This window comes from Bos indicus, chromosome 2, assembly GCF_029378745.1.
Source record: "Bos indicus isolate NIAB-ARS_2022 breed Sahiwal x Tharparkar chromosome 2, NIAB-ARS_B.indTharparkar_mat_pri_1.0, whole genome shotgun sequence".
NCBI classification, from domain to species: domain Eukaryota; kingdom Metazoa; phylum Chordata; class Mammalia; order Artiodactyla; family Bovidae; genus Bos; species Bos indicus.
In genome coordinates this window covers 55859173-55883849 of record NC_091761.1, presented here as the reverse complement: position 1 = coordinate 55883849, position 24677 = coordinate 55859173, and the positions used below count along the sequence as shown (strand labels likewise).

General features: G+C 35.2%; 1 protein-coding gene across 1 annotated transcript in view; it reads right to left on the bottom strand.

Annotated features, from left to right (window-relative positions):
* The window catches only part of LRP1B (LDL receptor related protein 1B), a 2167013-nt gene that overhangs the window by 859447 nt on the left and 1282889 nt on the right, over window positions 1-24677 (bottom strand). The window contains exons 15-17 of the mRNA XM_070768349.1: window positions 22441-22563; window positions 12789-12929; window positions 8499-8624 (exon numbers count right to left, since the gene is read on the bottom strand). Coding sequence (XP_070624450.1) covers window positions 8499-8624; window positions 12789-12929; window positions 22441-22563 — 390 coding nt within the window. The remainder of the gene's footprint in view (window positions 1-8498; window positions 8625-12788; window positions 12930-22440; window positions 22564-24677) is intronic.

The window sequence follows — 24677 nt, the reverse complement described above, 5'->3', positions numbered from 1 at the left end:
ACACTCTGAACTACAAATCTGTTTTCCTATGTTGTCAAGTATACCAGCATTCCTTTTAATTAGACAAAAGGAAGGAGTGGGGAAATTGGGAAGGAAACACTCAGACCTATTAATATTTGTATTAGATGAAGATTTGACAGTTGAGGAACAATTAGAGTCCGAGTTCCTGCAGCTATGACCTGAGAACATTGCTTGGTTTATAGATATCCCCTTGTTTCCTGGGCTTGAGAAACAGACAGGTGTGTTCCTATTTCATCAGAACACCCTGTGAACTTTAATACTAATGGCTTGTATAAAATAGAGTGTGGTTCAAAGTCATCCAAACACACTAAAATGGGTTTCCATAACTCAGACTTTAAGAAGTCACATAAAATAGTTTCTTTAAAGTCATATACTAGTAATTTTCTTTAAGAAAACTGCACTTGCTCTGTAAAGATATATATCCATTATTGGTGAGTATTTAGAAGATTACTTGAGAAAAAACAAATGAAATGTTTGATTTGATTTCTTAGATTGGATATAGTGTTTCTATTCTCAGTGACTCTAATTAGAAAGACCAAGAAAAGTGTTGCACTGTGTTTGGCTTTGATTATGTGGATAAGGGTGCTGAATCTAAAATACATTATACCATATATGATTTTTCCTTTTTTACAAGTAAACTGTTTTAGATTAATAGACTTTAGATCGCCCAACAAACAAGTATGATTCTGAAGTTTTCAATGTTGAAAGTTTAAGGTAAGATTTAATATTCCTACATTACTTTATTTTGTTAACCTTATGGATTTTATGCAAAATTACTCTAATATTTAGAGTAAATCAACAATGTTCCTAGTGTCAACTACAAGTTGGCACTTGCTATCTACCTCTACAAGGATTAATTCATATGCTGCTGCAGCTGCTGACCTTCAACACCCCATGAAAGAGTTCAGGGTAGAGATCAGAAACAGGGCACTCTGTACTCAGGGCAAAACTGGCAGAATAGGTAGTCAGATAGTTAGACATTTTCAGGAGCCAATTTTATGAATCCAATTCTTGTATCTCCTCATATCTAGAAAACCACTAAAATCCTTCATGGTGGTGACTGCTTCTCTTGACTACCAAAAGCTTCATAAGACTAGTTGAAACATTTTGGAAAAAATATGTGCTTGATTACATGTACTATCCCTTCACCAAAATCACCTATATACTGATCTTTCCCCTTTGCCTCTTTGGAGCAGTTTCTCAGAGCTATCTGAGGAGCTATAGCTGTCTCCCAGGATGCAGTCCTCATTTTGCCCCAAATAAACATAAGTTGCAACTCTCACACTCTGCATTTTTTTTTTTAAGTCAACACTAGGTAATTTTAATAAAACCACATTTGCATTAGCCTAAAGAAGTGTGAAGATGTTGGCATTAGTTAAGTTGGTGGGAAGAGGAAGGCACAGAGCTGTGAGACAGATAATTAGCTTTTTCTCTTACATGTCTCTGTATCATTTCATTGATCACAGTAAATACTTTTTACCTTTTGAGTTGTAAGAGAAACTGAATAACACAGTTTTATTTTCCACTCTTCCTCCTGTTTTTTTTTTTCCCTCCCTCTTTTTTTCCTTCCTTTCTTCCTCCCTCCCTGCCTTTCTCTTTTCTTTTGTTCTCTCAACATTTATTTTTCTAAATCTCTCCTTTTTTCCCTCATTTACTACACATTTATTCCTTCCACTTTTCTGGTTTTCTTGCTTTGAAGAAGAAAAGATATTATCACATAGTTTCATTTTCATTAAATCTTCTAATTGACCCATAATGAGATTATATTATAATCTCCAATACAATGTTTTTCCATTCGATTCTCTTGTGTCACTCTCCTAATCATTCATGTTTAATTCTAACCAGTTTTCTCCGGTTCTCTTCTTTCACCAGTACTGCTCTAATGATTAGAGAGGAGAATGAGAAAGGACTCCTAGATACCTATCTCACATCACCTAGGACACATCTCACATTGTGATGGGAATTTGTGTATCACCTCCTTAACTAGGAAACTTGCACAACTGTTATGACTCTTTATTTCAAAGAATAATTACTGGCTTATGATAAAAGGAGACTATGCCCTGAAAATATATGAATTCATTGTCTTTTCTGATCATGGAGAAAATAATCTGCTTAGTCTACCAGGCAAATTTAACAGATTTTTAGATAAGAAAAATGCTTCATTCCATAAATCTACAAGTACTGTCTATATGATATAATCAGATTGACTAAATTATCACCTTTTAATCACTAGATTTGTATCAAGAAGACACAACCTTGACTTTCTCAGTTCTTGTCTCCATCAATTCTAAATTAGTTTGGAGGTGAGATTAGCAGAGCAGCCCCAGAGGACTCTAATTTTGTAGCAAATTCTGCTCTAATGAAGAGGAAATTTACACCTCCTCAGTGGAACTGTTTATTTAGCAGTGAATCAGAAATTCACTGTCAAAATGTGAATTTTTTCTACCCATCACTAAGGATGCTTCCCCTGCAGTCATACAGCAGTGAGAAATCCCACAGTGTATAGGAACAAGGAGGGGGAGGAGGACAGAGCTTGATACATTGTTCCTAAACTTTACCTGCACTGTATCAAAGCATTCTATTTAAACAAAATCTATGTCATATGTAAATATACTCTCCAATTTATCTTGCAAAAAAAATAATTCTGATTTTAAAAAATATATCAGGTTTCCTTAACACAATCCTATTGGTCTAGTTTGAATTTAGTTAAAATTTGTGTGGGATATGAGAACAAATATTATGTCATTGAACCAGAGCTCTATGCTGTGGGAAAAAGCTGGTCTGACATTGCCTACGCTTGAAGCCAAGGATCATCATGGTTACTACAGGGAAACTTTTTTTTTTTTTAATCTAACAACTTCTCATCTTTTCCATGGGTATGGTTTTGATCCCTGTCTCCTGTACAATGTCACGAACCTCCATCCATAGTTCATCAGGTACTCTGTCTATAAGATCTAGTCCCTTAAATCTATTTCTCACTTCCACTGTATAATCATAAGGGATTTTATTTAGGTCATACCTGAATGATCTAGTGGTTTTCCTTACTTTCTTCAATTTAAGTCTGAATTTGACAATGAGAGTTCATGATCTAAGCCACAGTCAGCTCCCGGTCTGGTTTTTGCTGACTGTATAGAGTTTCTCCATCTTTGGCTTCAAAGAATATAATCAATCTGATTTCAGTGTTGACCATCTGGTGATGTCCATGTGTAGAGTCTTCTCTTGTGTTGTTGGAAAAGGGTGTTTGCTATGACCAGTGTGCTCTTTTGGCAAAACTCCATTAGCCTTTGCCATGCTTCATTCTGTACTTTATAGCCAAATTTGCCTGTGACTCCAGGTGTTTTTTGACTTCCTACTTTTGCATTCCAGTCCCCTATAATGAAAAGGACATCTTTCTTGGCTGTTAGTTCTAAAAGGTCTTGTAGGTCTTCATAGAACCGTTCAACTTCAGCTTCTTTAGTGTTACTGGTTGGGGCATAGACTTGGATTACTGTGATATTGAATGGTTTGCCTTGGAAACGAACAGAGATCATTCTGTCGTTTGAGACTGCATCCAAGTACTGCATTTCGGACTCTTTTGTTGACCATGATGGCTACTCCATTTCTTCTGAGGGATTCCTGCCCGCAGTAGTACATATAATGGTCATCTGAGTGAAATTCACCCATTCCAGTCCACTTGAGTTCACTGATTCCTAGAATGTTGACATTCACTCTTGCCATCTCTTGTTTGATCACTTCCAATTTGCCTTGATTCATGGACCTGACAGTCCAGGTTCCTATGCAATATTGCTCTTTACAGCATCAGACCTTGCTTCTATCACCAGTCACATCCACAGCTGGATATTGCTTTTGCTTTGGCTCCATCCCTTCATTTTTTCTGGAGTTATTTCTCCACTGATCTCCAGTAGCATATTGGGCACCTACTGACCTGGGGAGTTCCTCTTTCAGTATCCTATCACTTTGCCTTTTCATACTTTTCATGGGGTTCTCAAGGCAAGAATACTGAATTGGTTTGCCATTAAAAGATGCTTACTCCTTGGAAGAAAAGTTATGACCAACCTAGATAGCATATTAAAAAGTAGAGATATTACTTTGCCAACAAAGATCAGTCTAGTCAAGGTTATGGTTTTTCCAGTGGTCATGTATGGATGTAAGAGTTGGACTGTGAAGAAAGCTGAGTGCCAAGAATTGATGCTTTTGAACTGTGGTGCTAGAGAAGACTCTTGAGAGTCCCTTGGACTGCAAGGAGATCCAACCAGTCCATCTTAAAGAGACCAGTCTTGGGTGTTCATTGAAAGATCTGATCCTGAGGCTGAAACTCCAATACTTTGGCCACCTCATGTGAAGAGTTGACTCATTGGAAAAGACCATGATGCTGGGAGGGATTGGGGGCAGGAGGAAAAGGGGACAACAGAGGATGAGATGGCTGGATGGCATCATTGACTCGATGCACATGAGTTTGGGTGAACTCCGGGAGTTGGTGATGGACAGGGAGGCCTGGTGTGCTGTGATTCATGGAGTCACAAGGAGTTAGTCACGACTGAGCGACTGAATTGAACTTCTCATCTTTGGTCTCTAGGTCTCCCTCAAAAGTACACAAAACCCTGTTGTTGTTGATGATGAAAAACAACTCCCAAACCCTGCCTATCAGCTCTGTTCTGCCCCTTTGTGTACCCCTTTTCCCTTCCAGGCTCTCTCTCCAACCACCCGCTACCCTCTAAGGACTTCACCCTCCACAATCACTTATATATTTTTTTCAGTCAAATATTTCCATCACTTAGAAAAGTATAGGAAATATCATTAAAATCTGTTTGTCTTCTTATAGAACTATCAAATCTTAATTTTTTCTACATTTGCTACAGATTCTAATTTAAATAAAAGTATTATACTTACATTTGAAGTCCCTTATGTAATCTTTGCTGGAGAAGGCAATGGCACCCCACTCTAGTACTCTTGCCTGGAAAATCCCATGGATGGAGGAGCCTGGTGGGCTACAGTCCATGGGGTCGCTGAGAGTCGGACACGACTGAGCGACTTCACTTTCACTTTTCACTCTTATGCATTGGAGAAGGAAATGGCAACCCACTCCAGTGTTCTTGCCTTGAGAATCCCAGGGACAGGGGAGCCTGGTGGGCTGCCATCTATGGGGTCGCACAGAGTCGGACATGACTGAAGCAACTTAGCAGCATGTAATCTTTCCCAGTCACATTTCCCTTTCTCTTTCATAGAGGTAATTTTTATCCTTAGTTTTTGTTTTTGTTTTTGTTTTTTTTAAATCTCTGTATTTTATTCCTACTTTTATATGTTTGTTAATCAACAAGCACATATAGAACATTTTTGTATTTTTATATTTCATATGAATGGCACTGAATTGCTTATTGTTATAAGATTTTGAGTTAACACTGCTTTTTGAAATTCCTGTTGATATTTGAGTTCTAATTTTTCATTTTAATTGTGAATACCACATGGTCTAATCAGGTTATATTTTCTAATTAAATGATTTAAACTGTTATTTAGATATTTTTCTAAGTTATTTATTTATTTTTGGTAAGGCTTAGCTTAGACATCCCCTCCTCTAGTAGGTCTTCTAGGAGAGACAAAGATTATTTAGTAGCTCTTTTTGTGCTCCCATTTGAGGGTCAACTTAATTCTATGGGAATGAACTCTTTGAATGTCTTTCTTTTCATCTTATCTCATAACTTCTTAAAGAAATTACTGTGTATTTTTCCTCATTCTATCTCCAATGCTGTGATAGATATTTATTGAATTAGTAGATCCACTGAGGAGAAATCCCAAAGAAATATAATACAAAATTGGTTGGTTATAGGAAAGAATTTTCATTTAAATATAAAGTAGTCACACTGCTAAAGGCTACAGGATAGTGGATTCAATTACAAAATAATCCCCATATGAGTATTATTTTATCTAGGATACATATCCATGTATACATCTATATCTAGAAATGTAGAGAAATAACTCAACCAGGGAAATCATTTAATGAATTTGCCATATTTTTCCAAGATAGTGACCTGAATGACCTATTCATTTTGGTAAAACAAAATGGAAATACATTGTAACATGACAGCATAGTTTTCAAAGCTAAAAGTCATAATTATTTTTCTCTTTGTATTTTTTTTTTCAATTTAGAAAGACATAAGGTGACCATAGTAGCTATCATAAATATGACAAGAAGACCTAATAGTTAGTAGCAGACTTCAGCTGCTGTCACTTAAAGTAGCACTTGAGGTGCAAGCAAGTGGCATTCTATTTTCTAGTGAACTGAGGCCTGGAGTGTCTTAAAAATCTTACTAATTAGGATTAATTTTTTTATTTGCTCTTATACATAACATTTTCACTCTTTCGATGTAAGTAGCTAATCAATCCCAAATCCTTCTTTAAAAATCATGTAGAAACAAGCAGATTTTAAAAAATCAAATAGAAATGAAGAAGACATGGTATTATGAAGTGACACAGCAATGCCTGTTAATTTAAGGTGAAAGCAGATCTATCTGTTTAGGATGTAATACTATATAGTCTCTGAGTTGAATCTTAATATAAAAGAATAATAATTGCACTAATTTAGAAAGATGCTTCATTGTAAATTGCAGTCATATTCTAAGAGTGACCTGGGAAACATTAAACTGACCAAGTCTAGAGTTCTAGCTAATTCTCAAGATAACATAGTTCGTTAAAAAGAGCAATGGCCCTGGAGAGAGATGAAGTGAGTTTTCCTAAATCCTTACCAATGATGAGTTAAGGCAAATCTCTTCTTCCACCTCATCTATGAAAAGAATAAACTTGAAGGCAGGAGCCTAGGCCCAACTGGTCTCTAAAGGTCCCTTTCTGTTAGATAGTTTTTGGCAAAACACCCTTACTAAAGACATAAAATATCTTAAAAATAATCAGTTGCTCTAAAAGAGTAGACCGAGCTTTTAATCAAGGGACAGGAGAATGACTAGCCCATGGATCCTCAGTAAATACATTACCATGGGAAAAAAAAAGAATATAAAATGGAGGCTAGGATTACAGAATGGTGACTATTTCATTCTTGTTGCTGATATTTAGTACGTGGTGCAAAGCTCTGGAAATTTTATACTTCTACAGAGTTGAAAGCAATAAATGTGGGAATTGAGGTACAGGGAGGCACAAGTCTTCCCAAGAATGCCAGTTTCAAAATCCAGAGTACAGTCAGGCTTCTTGACCTCTTGGTCTTTTATCTATGTGCTGCCTTTGCAGTTTTCACTAATGCATTATAATAATTTGTATTTAGTATGGCTTACTTTTGCAAAGAGAAAAGGTGAGGTAGTTGATAGATTTTAACAGTATATGTAATGATTAATAAAATACTGATCATATTAATAAGAGTCACTAAATATATGACTTTTTTCATTGTTTAAAGAGAAGCATTAGGCAGCTGCTAGTCAGGATCATTTTTTAACACTTATCTGATTAAGAATGATCTTTTTATACGAACGCATATATATGGAATTTAGAAAGATGGTAATGATAACCCTGTATGCGAGACAGCAAAAGAGACACAGATGTATATATAACAGTCTTTTGGACTCTGTGGGAGAGGGAGCCGGGGGATGATTTGGGAGAATGGCATTGAAACATGTATAATATCATATAAGAAATGAATTGCCAGTCCAGGTTTGATGCAGGATACAGGATGCTTGGGGCTGGTGCACTGGGATGACCCAGAGGGATGGTATGGGAAGGGATGTGGGAGGGGGGTTCAGGATTGGGAACATGTGTACACCTGTGGCGGATTCATGTTGATGTATGGCAAAACCAATACAATAGTGTAAAGTAATTAGCCTCTAATTAAAATAAATAAATTTAAATTAAAAAAAAAAGAATGATCTTTTTGGCCCTCATGTGTACCATGAGCTGTATATTTCTATTCAATGAGAATCTAGCTTCAGATTCAAAGATTTATTGCAATACAATAAATTATATGGAAATATAAATAGGCTTAGCGGACTTGGGATTTTATTTCTAAAAATTAAAAAAAAAAAAAAAAAAAAACGCACATGAATAATGTGCCAGGAACAGAAACCTATTTACAGAGATATTCTACAGAAGACTAAACAAAAACATATAAATTATTGTTTCAAGGTTAAAAAAAATAATAATAATTCTTCTTGTGAGATAGCCTAAATCACAACATACTCACAAACCTCTCCCTCCTTTGTCAAGTAAAATCTAGCAGGGACAAGTTTTGTCCAAGTGGTGTATTGACAGTCAACCTGCATGGATGATATGCCAAATTCCTTTGAAAAGCAGAGTTATACCCAAAGAATAAGTAAAAGATAATTTGTATTCTGGCCTTTTTGGCATCGAACTCTGAATTCATTTGCTACTGCAATAATCAGATCATACTGCAATGATCACTAGGAAAGTTCAGCGTAGTTTCAGGCATCTTTATGAAGACTAAGAGTAGAAGAGATTACGTATACATCCAAGCAAACCTTTACCTGAACATGTTTGATTGGATTCATCTTCATTACTCCCACAATCATTAGCTCCATCACAAAGCCATCTCTTGGGGATACAGCGATTATTCTTGCATTTAAATTGATCATCAGGACAGCTATGATTGTCTGGGGTGGGAAGGGGGGGAAAGAGGAGAAGCAAATTTAATAATTTTAAACTAGATAAAATTATAATTATTTTAAGGCAAAGATATGGAAAATTTATGGTAATTATATTATAGTACAATTGATCTATATCTTCTGTCATTCACGGTCTCATATTTTATACCAAATAATAATACACTAGGCTGTGTTAAAATGTAGTAGTTGTATAGAAAATATCAAGGAATTCAAGTTCATATACAAGGAAATACATTCATTTTTCAAGTCTTCAGAAAAACCAACTATATCACTATCTCTTTTCTCATCCCTAATCACAATAGGTGATTTAGCTTCAGATTTTTTACCAAAAACATAAAGTTAACCTCAAATGTTAATGTGGAACATAACAAGTAGGTATCAAATAACTTAATCATACATCAAAAATACTTTTTTTTAAAACCATACATCTACACAAGTACTTCTTGAAACATTAAATAAGCTTGATTGTGTTATGTTTTGCTTAATGTTTTCTGGGGCTAGAAGGAAAATTCTAGAGAAAAATGCATTACTTGTGACCTGGAGTTGGTGCTAAATAGGAGATTCTGAGTAATTTTAATAATGAAAATAATCATCATGAGTCTTTTCCCCTAATACAAACAAATAAACGTGAAGCCGCAAAATATACCGAGGACATGATCCACCCTCTAAGGGAAGCTGACCACAGCTAAGGATTAAACCTCTAGTATCTAAGCACAGCAGGAGGCCATTTAAGGTTTACCTCCTGTGATCTTTTCCCCTGCATTCTGGAGTCTAAATTCCTAACTGATTTGACATGCTCTTCAGTATCCGTTTTATAATTTCTACATTCTTTCTGAAGTAATTTTCCTTGTGCCCAGTAGTTGCACTTCTGTATGATAAAAATACATGTTGGTATTAGTTCTATTTAGAATTTGAAAAAATAGCCAATTTATCATGCTGTTGCATAGCAAATGTATTCCTTTCTAGTCAGTTTCTACAAAACACTATTTATTTAAAGTAGTCATAGTGATGAAGCAGTTTTTATCACTTTTCAGAAGTTCTCTTTTGTGCATAGTAAATAAATGTGAGGAAAAGGCCTTATGTTTTCTGGTATTTACGTGTGATTAACATTTTCTATTCACTTTAGGGACTTTAACAAGAATAGCTGCTCAGGAGGATAAAAGTCATCCAATATATTAGAGGGTCAACATTTTCAAGTACTAACATTATGCAGAAGCACTTTACAGAAGCTTGATCAGAAACCTTTGCTATTTTCACAATGTTATAAATGCAAGGTTAAAAAGGAGGACCAAATACAATCATTGTCTTGTGATTTGGAGTTGAGAACTAAAATGATAACAGAATTCAAGGTTGCAGCTTATGAGTACTTGCAACCTAAAATAAACTCCTGAAATTAATTATGCAGTGCTGATATATTAACTACGGGATCCCAAGAATATAATGCTGCTTAGAATCATTGCTGGAGAAGGCAATGGCACCCTACTCCAGTACTCTTGCCTGGAAAATCCCATGGATGGAGGAGCCTGGTAGGCTGCAGTCCATGGGGTCGCTGAGAGTCGGACATGACTGAGCGACTTCACTTTCACTTTTCACTTTCATGCAATGGAGAAGGAAATGGCAACCCACTCCAGTGTTCTTGCCTGGAGAATCCCAGGGATGGGAGAGCCTGATGGGCTGCCGTCTATGGGGTCGCACAGAGTCGGACATCACTGAAGCAACTTAGCAACAGCAGAATCATTGCAATGTTTAAAGAAGACACCATGTTGCTGGAAGGTGACCAGAGATGTTTAATTTTACTTTGCCCCTCTGACTCAGTCATTCATTCATCCATGTGCTAGCTACTGTGCTAGACACTGAGACTACAAAGATGCTACAAATTAATGTGTCCCCTCATATTCATTTATAGATGCATCAAATAAATAAGCATGAAGTTGCAATATGGTTTTGCAACTACCATAATAAAAGAATATCCAAGAGATGTTTAACTCAAGTGGGCGGTATTGAGAAAAGAGATGGCTAGTATACAAAAAAGACTTCCCTGTGGAGATAGTGGTAAACTGTGGTGAAATTCATAACTGGGAACAGAGAATGCAATGTCACTGAAGACAAAAAGAGAAGGAAAAGAAAAGTTTTAGAGATTTATAAGTAGTTCCACTTGATAAAGACAAAGAGGGTAAGTAGAAACATGATAGACATTTAAAGCCAAAAATGACATAACATGAAGTACTTTATATGAGAGTTAATGGATTTTAGAATTTAACTTTCTGATTATCCAGTTAATTGAAGTAACAAGATTACATTGCTATTAATCTGGAAGAAGTATGGAAAGTGGGCTTTAGTTAAGGGAAGACTAGTGAAAGACTAGAATTGAATACAGACTATACATAAAATTGGAGAAGGAAATGGCAGCCACTCCAGTATTCTTGCCTGGAGAATCCCATGGACAGAAGAGCCCAGCAGGCTACAGTCCATGGGGTCACAAGAGTTGGACACGACTTAGCGACTAAACCACCACCAACTATACATAAAATAGAAGATGCCAGGAAAAGCCCATGGTGTAGGCTTGGATGAGGGGATAAATAAGTTCTAAAAATAATGAACAATACAGACTAGGAATTTTAATACTACAATTAACAGTGCAAATGTAATGTCCCTTATACTCTTGGAGGAAATTAGCTTGTGAGTTGGTGAAAAAAACAATCATGCAGAACATGAACCCATAGGATTAATTCCTAAATACTGTAATGAAACACCTCTGCTCTGCACAGGCACTGTGACTATGCAGGGAGTTGATACATAGGGAGCATTCATTGCAACCATGAATAAACATTAGAGTCATGAAGAATGAGACAATCTAATCAATAAATAACATATTGTTTGTGTTAAAAAGAAGAGGAAGAAAACACCCTTTATCTTTAGATGAAATTCTCCTCCCACTTCAAAATTTTTGGCTGGTTGTATCAATTTAATATTTAACATTTTATTTGCAGCACAATTTAGAGTATAAATATTAATATTAATATGATTGAAAATAAGTACATAATGTTGAATATTTGGAAATGAAGAGAAAGGAATGTTATATATTAATTAAATTTATTTTATTATATATTTTATAAACTTTGAAAATAATTTTTAAAGTCCATATGTTAAGAATTTGTGCCCAAATTCATATTACAGGTGCTCAGACCAATTTTGCTCATTCTTAACAAAGAATCTTTAAAACTTCATCTTTATATTCTTGATATTTAAAAAAAAAAAAAGGAAAATGGAGGATTGCCAAAAAACTCTAAATCAGTTCAGCCTCTTTAACTTAAAAGTCATTAATTGAAAAATAATCATTTTCTTTTTAAAAATAATGTATCTAAGTCAAATGAAAAGACTAAAGATAAATATGTCCAACATATACCTCTCTCCATGTGAAATATTTTATATCTTTCAACAACACTAAGGTAATGATTCGAATCAAATATATTTTCAAAAGTTTATTTAATCTGCTTCTCAAATTGTTTTCCTCTACATGTGTGGGTCATTGCCTGATCCCTATGAGAAACATGAAACTGTTCCTATTGCCACAAATGAAGAAGAGCTAAACAGAAGGCAAGGGGAGAAATCAAACATTTAACTTCCTTAATAATCTGAGTGTCCCATATGTCTCTCCTACTATGAACTGAGCCAATGAAGTTAGGTAATAACATGTTCCAAACACATGTCTGTTTCCTTGGACCATTTCCAAGCCTCTGTTGCCAAGGAGCAATGGAGTGGACTGTGACCTTCTTTATGAGTAATTCTGCCTTGGGGGAGTTTAAATTGATTTTTCACATCTTTAAATTCAGAGATCTGAAGGGGTCTCCTGGAGCAACCTTCTAACAATGGTATGGTGGTGCTGATGGCACAAAACAGGAAAGAAAAGAATTTCTGAAGCAACCAAATGGTGATATTTAAAGATGTGGAAGGATGAGAAAAATTGTACTTTAAAGGTATACAAAGAAGGTCATCTAGGTCTAACGTCTATACAAAACAATGACTGGGAAAAAAAAAAAAACAGTTCAATTTGCATTAATGATAATTTTAGATATTCTCCCCCAGACTGCTTTAATAGTTCACACACTCAAAAACTCAGCACGTTTTAATATCACTTGTAGGAGAACCTACAGCAACTGAGTGAATCTTCATCACTTCCATCCAGACAGTCATCATCACCATCACATTTCCACCGAGCTTGGATACAGTGTCTGTTTCTGCAGCGAAATTCTCCAGCTTTACATATCTGAGGCAATACTTCTCCAGGATTAACTAGGGTTTAAAAAACAAACAAACAAGGTATATAAACAGCACTGGATATTTTCAATGCATTAAAAGATAATTTTGTATAATAATAACATATTGATTTCATTGCATTTCACAGAAAATAATGAAAGCATTGTAGAGGCAACCATCGCTGGAAATGAGAAAATTTTAAGTTTTTCCAACAATAATTATTCCACAAGAATTGTGGAGATTCATTTTAAGCAAATATCACCAAAATAATAATAACAACAATGATAAAATACTATCTTATATTTTTGCTGTTTGTAGTTTTACTTTTTAAAGAACTTTCATTCAGAAGCTTAACTGAAGGCATGGCAAAGAATTTTATTACCTCAACCTTTAGAGTCATACATGACTGAGCTACTAACACTTTCACTTTTCACATAAATACATCAAAAACTAATTAAAGTGAAAAGACAAGGGAATAGCACACAGCATTGATGGTTATGTTTATATCACTGGCCTGAAAGTGTAAAAAAAAAAAAAAAAAAAACAGATCTGGTTAAATATTTATGGAAATTTTAAGTTAACCAAAACAATCTCATTATACATTCAGATTCTTTGGAGTGTTTTTATCATATATTCCATATTCTCTAATCAAATGTCAGAAATTCCATTAATTGGGATTTATTCACATATTGAAAGGGCTACTGTAGTAGCCCACTTCTCTGAGTGGATTCAATAGAATCTTAAAACTGAAGGGAATGTGATGACAGCTAAAGTAAATGATCTGTATTTCATTGACTGAAAAAGACACTGAATTATAAAAAAAAAGTGGCTTATTACTAGAAGAAACAGAAGCCAGTTTTTCCATTCTAGATCTAATGGCTTTAAATTTTATTTGGGGTAGCTGGTTCACATTGATGAACTGTCAGAAAACCTATGTGGACTTCAATAATAAGGGGTATTAAGAAAACATATGTGGCATTTCCAGAACACTCTTTTAACCCTTTAACCCTTGTATTTTCCCTGAGGCAGAGAATGAAAGAGGAAACACAGCACTGAACCACAGCTGCAAAGAATCTGCTTCAGAGAGTGAGGCAACAAGACACAAGGCATGTGGGTGCACGGGGTAGAGAACGTAAAACTGTCCCATATAATCCAGATTCTCATGTAAGGTCTTTTTAAAAATATTAAGGTCTTAAGGGCGAAACATACAGTCAGTGTGGTGAGTGAAACATTCAATGAGATCAAAGATAATCGTGTATTTTCTGTTCCCTCTCACAAAAGTGGACTTTGTATATAGGACCTAACAGTAATTTTTCCTCCTTGTTTAATCTTTCTCAATAACAAAATGCAGAAGAAGCAATTTCTTTAATGCTGCCATTGCATAAAGTCACTTGAAAGTAACAATTTTTAAAAGAATATATAGGTACATATTCATATAAATGTATATATATGCATTCATATGTATGCATGTGTGTATATTATGTGTGTGTGTGTGTGTGTGTGTGTAGTTGTTTTGTGTGTGTCCAATTCTTTTGCAACCCCATGGACTGTATCCCACCAGGCTCCTCTGTCCATGGGATTTTCCAGGCAAGAATACTGGAGACTGAGCCACCAGGCATGACCACACACACACACATATATACACACACATATATATGTATGTATAAAGAGAGCAAGGAAAAAAGAGAACACATCTCAAGGAAATGACAACAAATAAAAACAGAAATGGCAGGTCACTGGGTCCCTTACTCAATCCCAGGGTAACTTTTATAGTAGCAACTAGGAATGAGGATGGGAATCATGACAAAATGGAGGTATAATGTGGGATGTATCTGACCATCTCTAGGATTTAGCTTTTCTCTCAGAATCTCTAGAACTGATCACTAACAACATGCAAAGTCCCCTTATTTTGAACTTTGTCTGCTTGGTTAGATCTTAAGATCTTTGAGGGTGGTATAGTTCCTTCTTTTGACTCTACATAAGTCCAACTTAGAACTGGAACTAGTAGCTTGATTAATTTCTATTTTATAATTATTAAGCCTAATAGTCAATAGTCTCTCAGAATTAATTTTTTTTCCCTATGGGACAAAAAACCTGATTGGAGATGTAATCAGTTTTCTTCCCTACTTGAGTTCAGGTTTAAGATTTTCTTAAATCATGTCAAAAGAAATAGTCAATTCTGTTGTCTCACAGCTTGAAGATTGCAGAAAACAAGAAATGATTGATTTCAACTGATAAAAATCTCCCTAATTTAAAAGATGTTTTTGCATGATCGTTGATCAAATAACTTAATTCACAGTTTTAAGGAATGATCAAAAATATCCATAGACAAGAGTGAAATCATACTTGCTTCTGAAAAATTATATCTATATTAAAGAAGTTTAATTTGTCCAGGGAAAGACAAACTATCCTAGAAAATTGATATTTCCAAATTAAATACTCTTTAACATAATCAATTTAGAGACAAGGTCTTTAAGTCCACTTAAGGTTCAAATGCTTTCAACCGATAATTAGATCATTATGGAATGAATGAAAACAGGAATAATTTCTAAACTTGTTTTAAACACAGTTTCATATATATGTGGGTAGTCAGTTATTTTAAAATGATGTTTGCTCATATACAGTTGGCACTTTTCAAAAACAGATTACAAAGGCTACATTTTTATTTTTCATGATAGGTTAAGGATAATTGCTTGAAAGACAGTAGAGCTTACCTCCTGAGATAATTTAACTTTTGTATTTACTGCTTCTGATAATGATTTATATCAATGTCATTAATACATATGAGTAATCACTTGTAACAGCAGTTAGGTATCACTTATATCTATAATGACACATATTAAACATATACGAATATTTTTGACATTTAAAAGTTTGTCTACAATTCTTCTAAGCCCTATAATTTGTTGGACAGGCATTTCTTCTTGGTGTTTCTACATGTCTTGTGTCAGCTTCTTTCTGGACTATTTTTTCAAGGATGTTTAAATAGCTAACAGCCTCGGAAGATACAAATGGTGCTTCCTTTTAGAATAGAGAGCAGGTTTGCTCCTTAACCAGGATAATAAAAGATAATATCTCTCTTCAGAGCAAAGGTTGGGTAGATTTTCTAGCAGACTTTTAAGCTCAAGAGTTCTTCATCTGTGGTACAAACACATTCTGTGTGCCACCTCTACCTGGCCTCTCTGGGCCTAGTTTTCATATGACGTGGAGGTGGGATGGAGCAAGGAGAACCAAAGTGAATGTGCAACTTAGTGACCTGCTTTGATTAATAAAATCGTTTCTGCCTGATCCAGGAATTGCATGTCTTTTGTCTAAATCTATGAAACTCTGGTGGGTTAACATGTTAGTTGGCAATGTGGGTAAACTTTCAGACTCTTCATAATCATAAAGATTTTTTTTAAGATGTTGAGTTCTAATTTCCAATATCTCCCAGGGCATTTGGCATCATTACTGTACTCAGCCCTAACCCACGCCTTTCAGATGTAATCAGTAGTTATATCACAAGAAATCATGTTATCAATGCTGACTAGGTTTGTTCAGGACATAATGATAAAAGACAGGTCATCTTTGAGCCCACAATGCCCATTATCACATTAAAATCTAATGTGATAGGTGATAATATGGATAAGATAGCAATTTAGACATTCCAAAATGTGGTCTTTTTCTTAGCATTCACCTACCTGTGGAACTGGGTAGCAACATTATCTACCAAATAACCCAAACTGATGGCCAGGCAATCTACCAAATCTTGCAAGAATCAACATGATGATGAAGCAAGTACATCTAGCATCAATTAAGAGAGTGAATAGCTTCCATTAAAAAATAAGACCATTATTCTGTACACCTTGCACAAACTTCTACAAAGGCATTATTTTATAAGTAACGTTCACATATCTTGTGTTTTCACAAGATTTTTGACTATATGAAGGACAATGTCACATATTACAGAACAAAAAATGCCTAGAATAGAACCAGGTACAGAAGAAATGTTCAAAAATACTTGTTGCCTGACTTCCTGGAATTAACAGAGGCTGATGATTCTATATTACAGCCATTATTACAGTGAGATATTCTATCTCTGGAGATTGAATAAATACTTTAATACTTCAATAAATACATTACAACTTCAACTGGCTCAGCAATTAATGTTCTATCACCTGAGAATGTGAACAGAGTTAGTTTAAAGGGGGGGAAAAAAAAAAAAAGATATGTAACTAGAAAGAGCGATAAAGTTCTCCCCATAACCAAAACATACAGGAAAAGTTCCACCATCCATGCCACTTTGTTCCAAGGCTTAATGTGATGGAACCCATGTTGCACTTGGGTATTTAGGCACAACCATGAATTGCTTTCAGCATATTAACAGACAGTATACTTGTAATCTTAGCTTCAGAGTTGTACTTGAATTTGAAAACTGATTCAAAACCTATAATTCTACTGTCAGGGTCACTTCCAGTAAAAATATTATAACATTATCTCACTAGTAAGAAAACTGGCAAAGTAAGAAACAATCCTTTAATTTCGGCTTTGAAAATAAAATGACATGAATCATGACATGCCTGGCAAGGAGCTGCCAGTTTTCACACATCCTATGATACCTGCTGCTAGAGCAGTGGAATTAGAAGGTCTCTGCACGACCCATCAATAAACTGCAAGGGAAATATGCACCCCAGAATTAACTCTTTTCTTTGGTAAAAACTGGTAGAATGATTGATAGTGTTAATGTCCAGATCATAAAGAAGTAAATGAAGAAATCTTACTAATAAACTTTTAATTATTTTAGTTTTAAATCATATATTTGGACTTCAGTTCAGTGTTTGAATTTAATACATATGGTCCTGACCTTGGTTTAATAAGCTTTGGTGCCCAAGAACAAGTTTCTATGTTTCTAATTTTGCTTTTCTTCTCTTCAACCCCATCGTGGTAATCTATTCTAAACTAGCTCTTACTCCTCTCTCAATTAATGTTTTGCTGTTGATTATACCAAACTTATGATTAATTAGTAATAAAACCATTAGTCTAAGATAAAAGTATAGTACACTTTCTCAATTGTTCTTGTATGTTTCACATTAGGATATGTTTATTTGCTTAACAGATTTTTTTTTTTTTTTTGGCATTTTGGGAGTACACCATTTCTAACTATTCCTTGATTTGAATAGGGGAAGAGAAAAACCTAAAAGAAAACTTGGAAGTTGTAGTTTGCTGAATGACTCTGTGTAAGCCTGCCCATATAGGAAGGCAGTGTGAAAAATGCTGCTATGGTTTTTGAATTTTCTCCTTATCATAGCAGGATGACCTTTCATTAGACAGAGTGGTCTTCTGAGCAGCCAACCTAAGTGGTACATAATCTTCTGTGAGTTCCTATGCACAGGAGGCCATAAATATTCATCTGGATGAGGCTTCTAAACTTTTTACTGCCTTAAACTTTTTACTACACATTAGATTGCATATATCCTAGAACATAAGGCTTGTCACAGCTGAACAGATAAATGGCTGAGCCATAGCAGAGCACTGTTTTTGACAGAGGAATATATCTGGTGCTCCAGAAGGTGAAGAAGGTCACAGAGTACCACTGACATATAATTGTGCAATGCTACCCTTGGATGACCAATATTTTGGTCAATGTTTAAGTTGATCTCTTGGGTAAGGCATATTGGAAAGGTCTATTCTTTTTTTTTTTTTTCCAGGCCACAAAAGAGGCATTTAAATAATTACTGTGCTATTGTCTCAATACTCTAGACAAAATTATTATGTTATTTTGAAAAAAAAAAGTGACTATCATTTTTTTAGGAGCTTATCTTACTTTCTTGGTATTACTCATGTTCTCATTTATTAATTTTCTATGTTGTGATTTTTCCCTTCAAAGTCATCAAGATAAATTAAAAAGAAATAAACTCACTTGATCAGTAATCAACTGGTTTTACATATGCTTCTACAGGGCAGTAAGTTTCCAGTTACTACACTACACCAGGTCTCATTTCTAATTGTAAGAAGATTTGACCATGACACAGGAGGTTCACAAAAACGAAGAGCCCAGCCTACTCTCACTCTTAATTCCTTCCAGGCATGGCATTAGAATGCATCCTTAATCAACCATGTAGCATACCAATATTTTTTCTGTTGGATGAATGCCTCCTCTGGCATTGCTTTCTGGCACAAGTTCATTGAGAAACAACCACTGGTGTCTAATTCTGGCCTGACCATCTGCCAATGGGTTTTTGTTCATTTGATGCCAGTTCAGTGAGGATGACTAAAACCAGGAAGATCATATCTCAATGATTGCAGCATGTATTTTTGTTTTGCTACAGATTAATATTGAAAGCCAGTTAAAATGTTATTAGTTGAATAACAAGTCTGTAATCTGGCCTAAACTAAGTCAGAAGCCCAGAGGAATGAGCATTAAAGAGAGGTTAGTGACACACTGATACTTGTCTTGCCTTACAGTCTGCAACCATGAACTCCATGTATTTGTGTCCTTTCGAACTTTAATTTCCTCATCTGCAAACTAAGGCTAAATTATCTTTATAAAAAATTTGTTACTAAATGAATAGAAACTGGAATAATTTATATAAACACACTTTAAGTTTTTTGCAATAAATTAGTTACTATAATATTTCTCTTAATTTTCCCCATTACATTAGAAAAGAATTGAGATAAGTTTCATGCCATATGAAAAATCTAGTAAAATTTTAAACTTCTGATGCAATAACAAATTCTCAAATAAATAGTCACCTGCTTTTATGATTTAACATTGTTTAGTATAACATCTATAGATAAAAATACTAATTCTATCCCCTTTAATTGAATTGGAGTTACCTCATCCATGAATTATAAATATTAAAATACACCAATAGTCTCACAGTAATCTCCTTTAACTTTCACCATATGTATAGTCACATATAAACTATCATATAAAATCTCTTAACATCAGCTAAATTACCAACATTGTGCATAGTATTTCCTTACAAACAAAAAGTTACCTAATTTTTATTTATACAGAGATACTGCTGCTAAGTCGCTTCAGTTGTGTCCGACTCTGTGCGACCCCATAGACGGCAGCCCACCAGGCTCCCCTGTCCCTGGGATCCTCCAGGCAAGAACACTGGAGTGGGTTGCCATTTCCTTCTCCAATGCATGAAAGTGAAAAGTGAAAGTGAAGTCACTCAGTTGTGTCCGACCCTCAGCGACCCCATGGACTGCAGCCTTTCAGCCTCCTCCGTCCATGGGATTTTCCAGGCAAGAGTACTGGAGTGGGGTGCCATTGCCTTCTCCATATACAGAGATAACCCAGTGATAAATCTTTTATATATATCAATATCAATATAGGTATAGATATGCCAACACATACTGCTGCTCCTAAGTCACTTCAGTTGTGTCCAACTCTGTGCGACCCCATATACAGCAGCCCACCAGGCTCCCCCGTCCCTGGGATTCTCCAGGCAAGAACACTGGAGTGGGTTGTCATTTCCTTCTCCAATGCATAAAAGTGAAAGTGAAGTCGCTCAGTCGTGTCCGACTCTTCACGACCCCATGGACTGTAGCCTACCTACCAGGCTCCTCCATCCTTGGGATTTTCCAGGCAAGAGTACTGGAGTGGGTTGCCATTTCCTTCTCCATGCCAACACATAAGGAATCCATAATTTTTAATGGGGGATAAGAATAAAGGAAATAGAGAGGCAAATAATACATAATATCATAGTTTACACAATTAAAAATTAAAGAGCTAATTAGAAACTTTAAAGTTTAAAAAGTCATCTAGTTATTAGTACCTGATGTATACACTTTCCTTCCAATTACCCACGATGAAAACAAAGATGAAAATAAAAACTCTTAAGATTACTGAGAAATCAGCCTCTTGATCATTTTATTGACACTATCCTTACTGAATTTTGCCTTTTTTCAAGACCAAGAAGATGAGATTTGATATTCACTGAGAAGCCTCTCAAGTTATTCCAGTTGAAACTGAATAAGCTCATCTACCTTTAGGTGGAATGAAACGCCCTTTGCTCCTCCAGTACTGACAGTAAGGTCTGTGGTGACCATAAAAAGGAGACACTGCAGTGCTACTTTTCATCTTTGAGAGGAATTCTTGGGGCAGAACAAAGGCAGGAATGGACCTGGTGAAGATCCACAAAGGTTACTATCTTTGTATGCATGTGCCTCTGTGTGTGCATTTTATCTGTTCTAATGGCAAAGTCATCCAGCTAGAGTAGCATAGAATCCCATTTTGTACCAGAAGAATAGTCTTAGAAGGATCTATGCTAGAAATCAAACTGAGAAAGATACACATGAATCATACCATTTATCCCAATAACTAAGATAAGATTTAATATACCAGGCAACTGGACAGACTTTCTGCTGTTCAGAGCAATATTTAATACCTGTCTGTTCCCAAACTATAGGTCTTGGTAGATCTCTTCTCTTCTGATGTAAGCAAACAACAACCAAACAGAAATTACTAAATAATATCACTGAACAAAGGGAGGGATACCATCTGATGAATCAAAGGAAGTACACCTTAGAGAACTATTTCCTACAGGCAGTGTCTTATATAGGCAATTTAAACAATTCTATTAATAATGGGGGAAAAAAAAAACCTTGCCCATGGATAAATTCATATTTGTTTTCTGAAGTATATTAGATCAAAATATTCTCTAGTTATAAAGAACATTTCTAGAATTTTGAAGACAAATTTTGTTTGGTCATTAAGTAGCAAGTGCAATAAAGAAGATTTCAACTAATCTGCAATATTATTTCTTTTGGAGAAGAAAAGATGTGGATAAAATAATAAAAATGTTGATTTCTAAAGCTATATCTATTTATAATGCCATTATTGAACAATAAACTACTAGGGTGTTTTGATGTGGATCCTTATAACTATATATCATAGAAGTTATTATTATTTCTACTACTGATAATAATCATAGGTAATAGTTGCTGGATTCTTATACTGGATGATACACCTTGAAATGCCCTAGTAGTTTATTGTTCAATGATGACATTATAGATAGATTTTTCATTTATATGCAGCTACAGTTACTGATGGTGAGGATCCCTAACAATTTCAAGAAATATTTTCTTCTGTGGCATATAATTATTTTTAACTTTTACTAAGCTAGATGCTTCCCTGGTAGCTCAGCTGGTGGAGAATCTGCCTGCAATACAGGAGACCCCGGTTTGATTACTGGAGGAGGGCATGGCAACCCACTCCAGTATTCTTGGCTGGAGAATTCCCGTGAACAGAAGAGCCTGGGGGGCTACAGTCCATGGGGTCGCAAAGAGTGAGCTACAACTTAGTGACCGAGCAAAGCACAGCACAGCACAAGATCGATGCAGCAGTGCCAGGAAACTCAGCTAAACTGCATTATTATCATTATTCATTTGTATATTAGATATTAATTCCTTTAATTATTTATAGTCTAATTATACCTAAGTTATTATCTGAATTTCTCTTTCCAAGTTTGATTTTAATTCCTTTGGTTTCATCTGCTATTATTTGTCAAAAAGGCACAAATAAACCATGAGTGTAATATGAAAAGACACTTACATATGCAATTGGTCCCATTTTCATCTAAAAGTTGATTATCAGCACAGGAACATACTCGGCCTCCTGGGATGGCCAAGCACAGTGTACTACAGCCTCCATTATTGACTCGGCACATATTGTCACCTGCAAGAAGAGTGAAGAAACTTTGTCAGAGAACTCTTGACTCCATATAAAGTTAGCCAGTTGGGGTTCATGTTCTTTCTAGGAGATGTTTTGTAGGCATACAAGTGTACACACATATATACCATGGACACATTCATGTAATCAGGATTCCTGTAATCAGGATTCCTGCTGAATCATAAATGAAATTTAAAAAAGCTTAAAAAATATATGATGCACTGGTACATAAAAGGAATTTACATGTTGCTTGGAAGATATAGGGGTCTGTGTGCAGATAGGCAACAGAAGAGAAAAAGACAGAGTGGACTAAATGGTGTCTGTCCAGGACAGATTCCTAGAAGAGGCCTTGTATATGCAAGTTTGAGTTCTTCAGAAAGTAGTCTACAGACAGGCATTATGGATGTGCCTTTGAATCCCAAATAAACAGAAAGGGTTTCCCTGGGGGCTCAGATGGTAAAGAATCACCTGCAATGAAGGAGACCCAGGTTCAGTCCCTGGGTTGGGAAGATGCCCTGGAGAAAGGGAATGGCAATCCACTCCAGTATTCTTGCCTGGGAAATCCCATGGAGAGGGAAGCCTGGAAGGCTACAGTCCATGAGGTCGAAAAGAGTCAGACACAACTGAGTGACCAACACCAAACAGAAAGCAAACAAACACTGGGGAGATGGGAGGGATTTTCCTTCCTCTTTTGCAAGGAGTAAACTGGCATGTCAGTGCATTGAGGAAACAAGGAATGCAGGCTGCCTGTGAAGGCTCAAAAATGAGCAGCCTCACTGGCTTCGGGAGAACGTACAATACACAAGGGTAAAGTGGTGTCTCGGGAGGAAACAGCCGAGGCACTGAAGAGACATCGGTTGCTATCAATAAAGCAGGCTTGAAGGGAAATTCATAATGGTATTATTCATGAACATATGTGAGACACCCTTGGAGACTCAGATAAAACTGAGGTACATTTTTGAAGAGGCTGGAGAATCTGTTCTATAAAGGTGTACATCAAAGTAAAATTTAGGTTGTCATCATTTTGACGCTATTCATTCCCACAAGTTGGAAAGGTGAGGAAGAAAGTCTCTTTTCTGAGATACATAGGTGTAGACCAGCAGCCCAACTGGCAGTGTAAATGCCAGGATCATTTTACACTATGTATACACCTTGCATTTTCCAAGGTATCAATAAATAACATTTCAATTACATCAGAATATTTTACTCAAACATTAAAAATTAAGAGTTTTAATTACTGGGAGACATATAGTCAATAATATGATGATTAAAACTGTATTGGCAGTTAAAGTTCAAGTGCCAAAAATGTGACAAAAGTGACAGACTAGGCCATTATGCTTTGGGCTTCAGGGGTTAGATGTGAAGAGTATTAATAAATGAGCTAAAAAACTTGAAAGATTGCTATATGCAATAAATATTTAACTCACTCCCATAGATTATCATTGTGTCCTCAGATCAGAAAAAAAATTAAAGTGTACAATTATTTTTTTCTCATTATTCTGAGAAGTAAATTTAATTTGCAATGTTTATAAAAATTAAATATATATATATATATACATTTATATATATATATTTTTTAAGCTAAGGAAATTAAATTCAGTTCAGGTTTTTTTCAACAGGGAATAAAGAACATTTTTAGGCAACTTCCAGATTTAGTCATATTTATTCCAAGACAATGGAATGAACATATAATACTTCATAGGATGCATAGGTGTTCTGTCTACACTATGCACATTTTGTACAGGATTAAATTATATAGTGAATATTTTAGTAACATACAGAATCTAGAAAATGAGAATTAACTCAAAATATTTTAAGAAGTATATGAATAATATACAGCAGTAAGAAAAGAAGAAAGTACTAAAAACAATATTATGCTATATTTTCCTACCAAAAATATATGCTGAAAGTCATACTCTTTAATTCAACAGCATGATTCATACTTACTATTGCTATTGAATATAAAATTTAAGTATTTAGAAATAAATTACTATATTCAAGATTTAAAGTATATTCATTTTCTGTGAGTACAGTATATTAAAAGAGAGAAATTGGTATTTGTACTCTCATGATAGAAATTCAAAATCTAAATTAGTTTGAATAATTCCATATCTCATTAG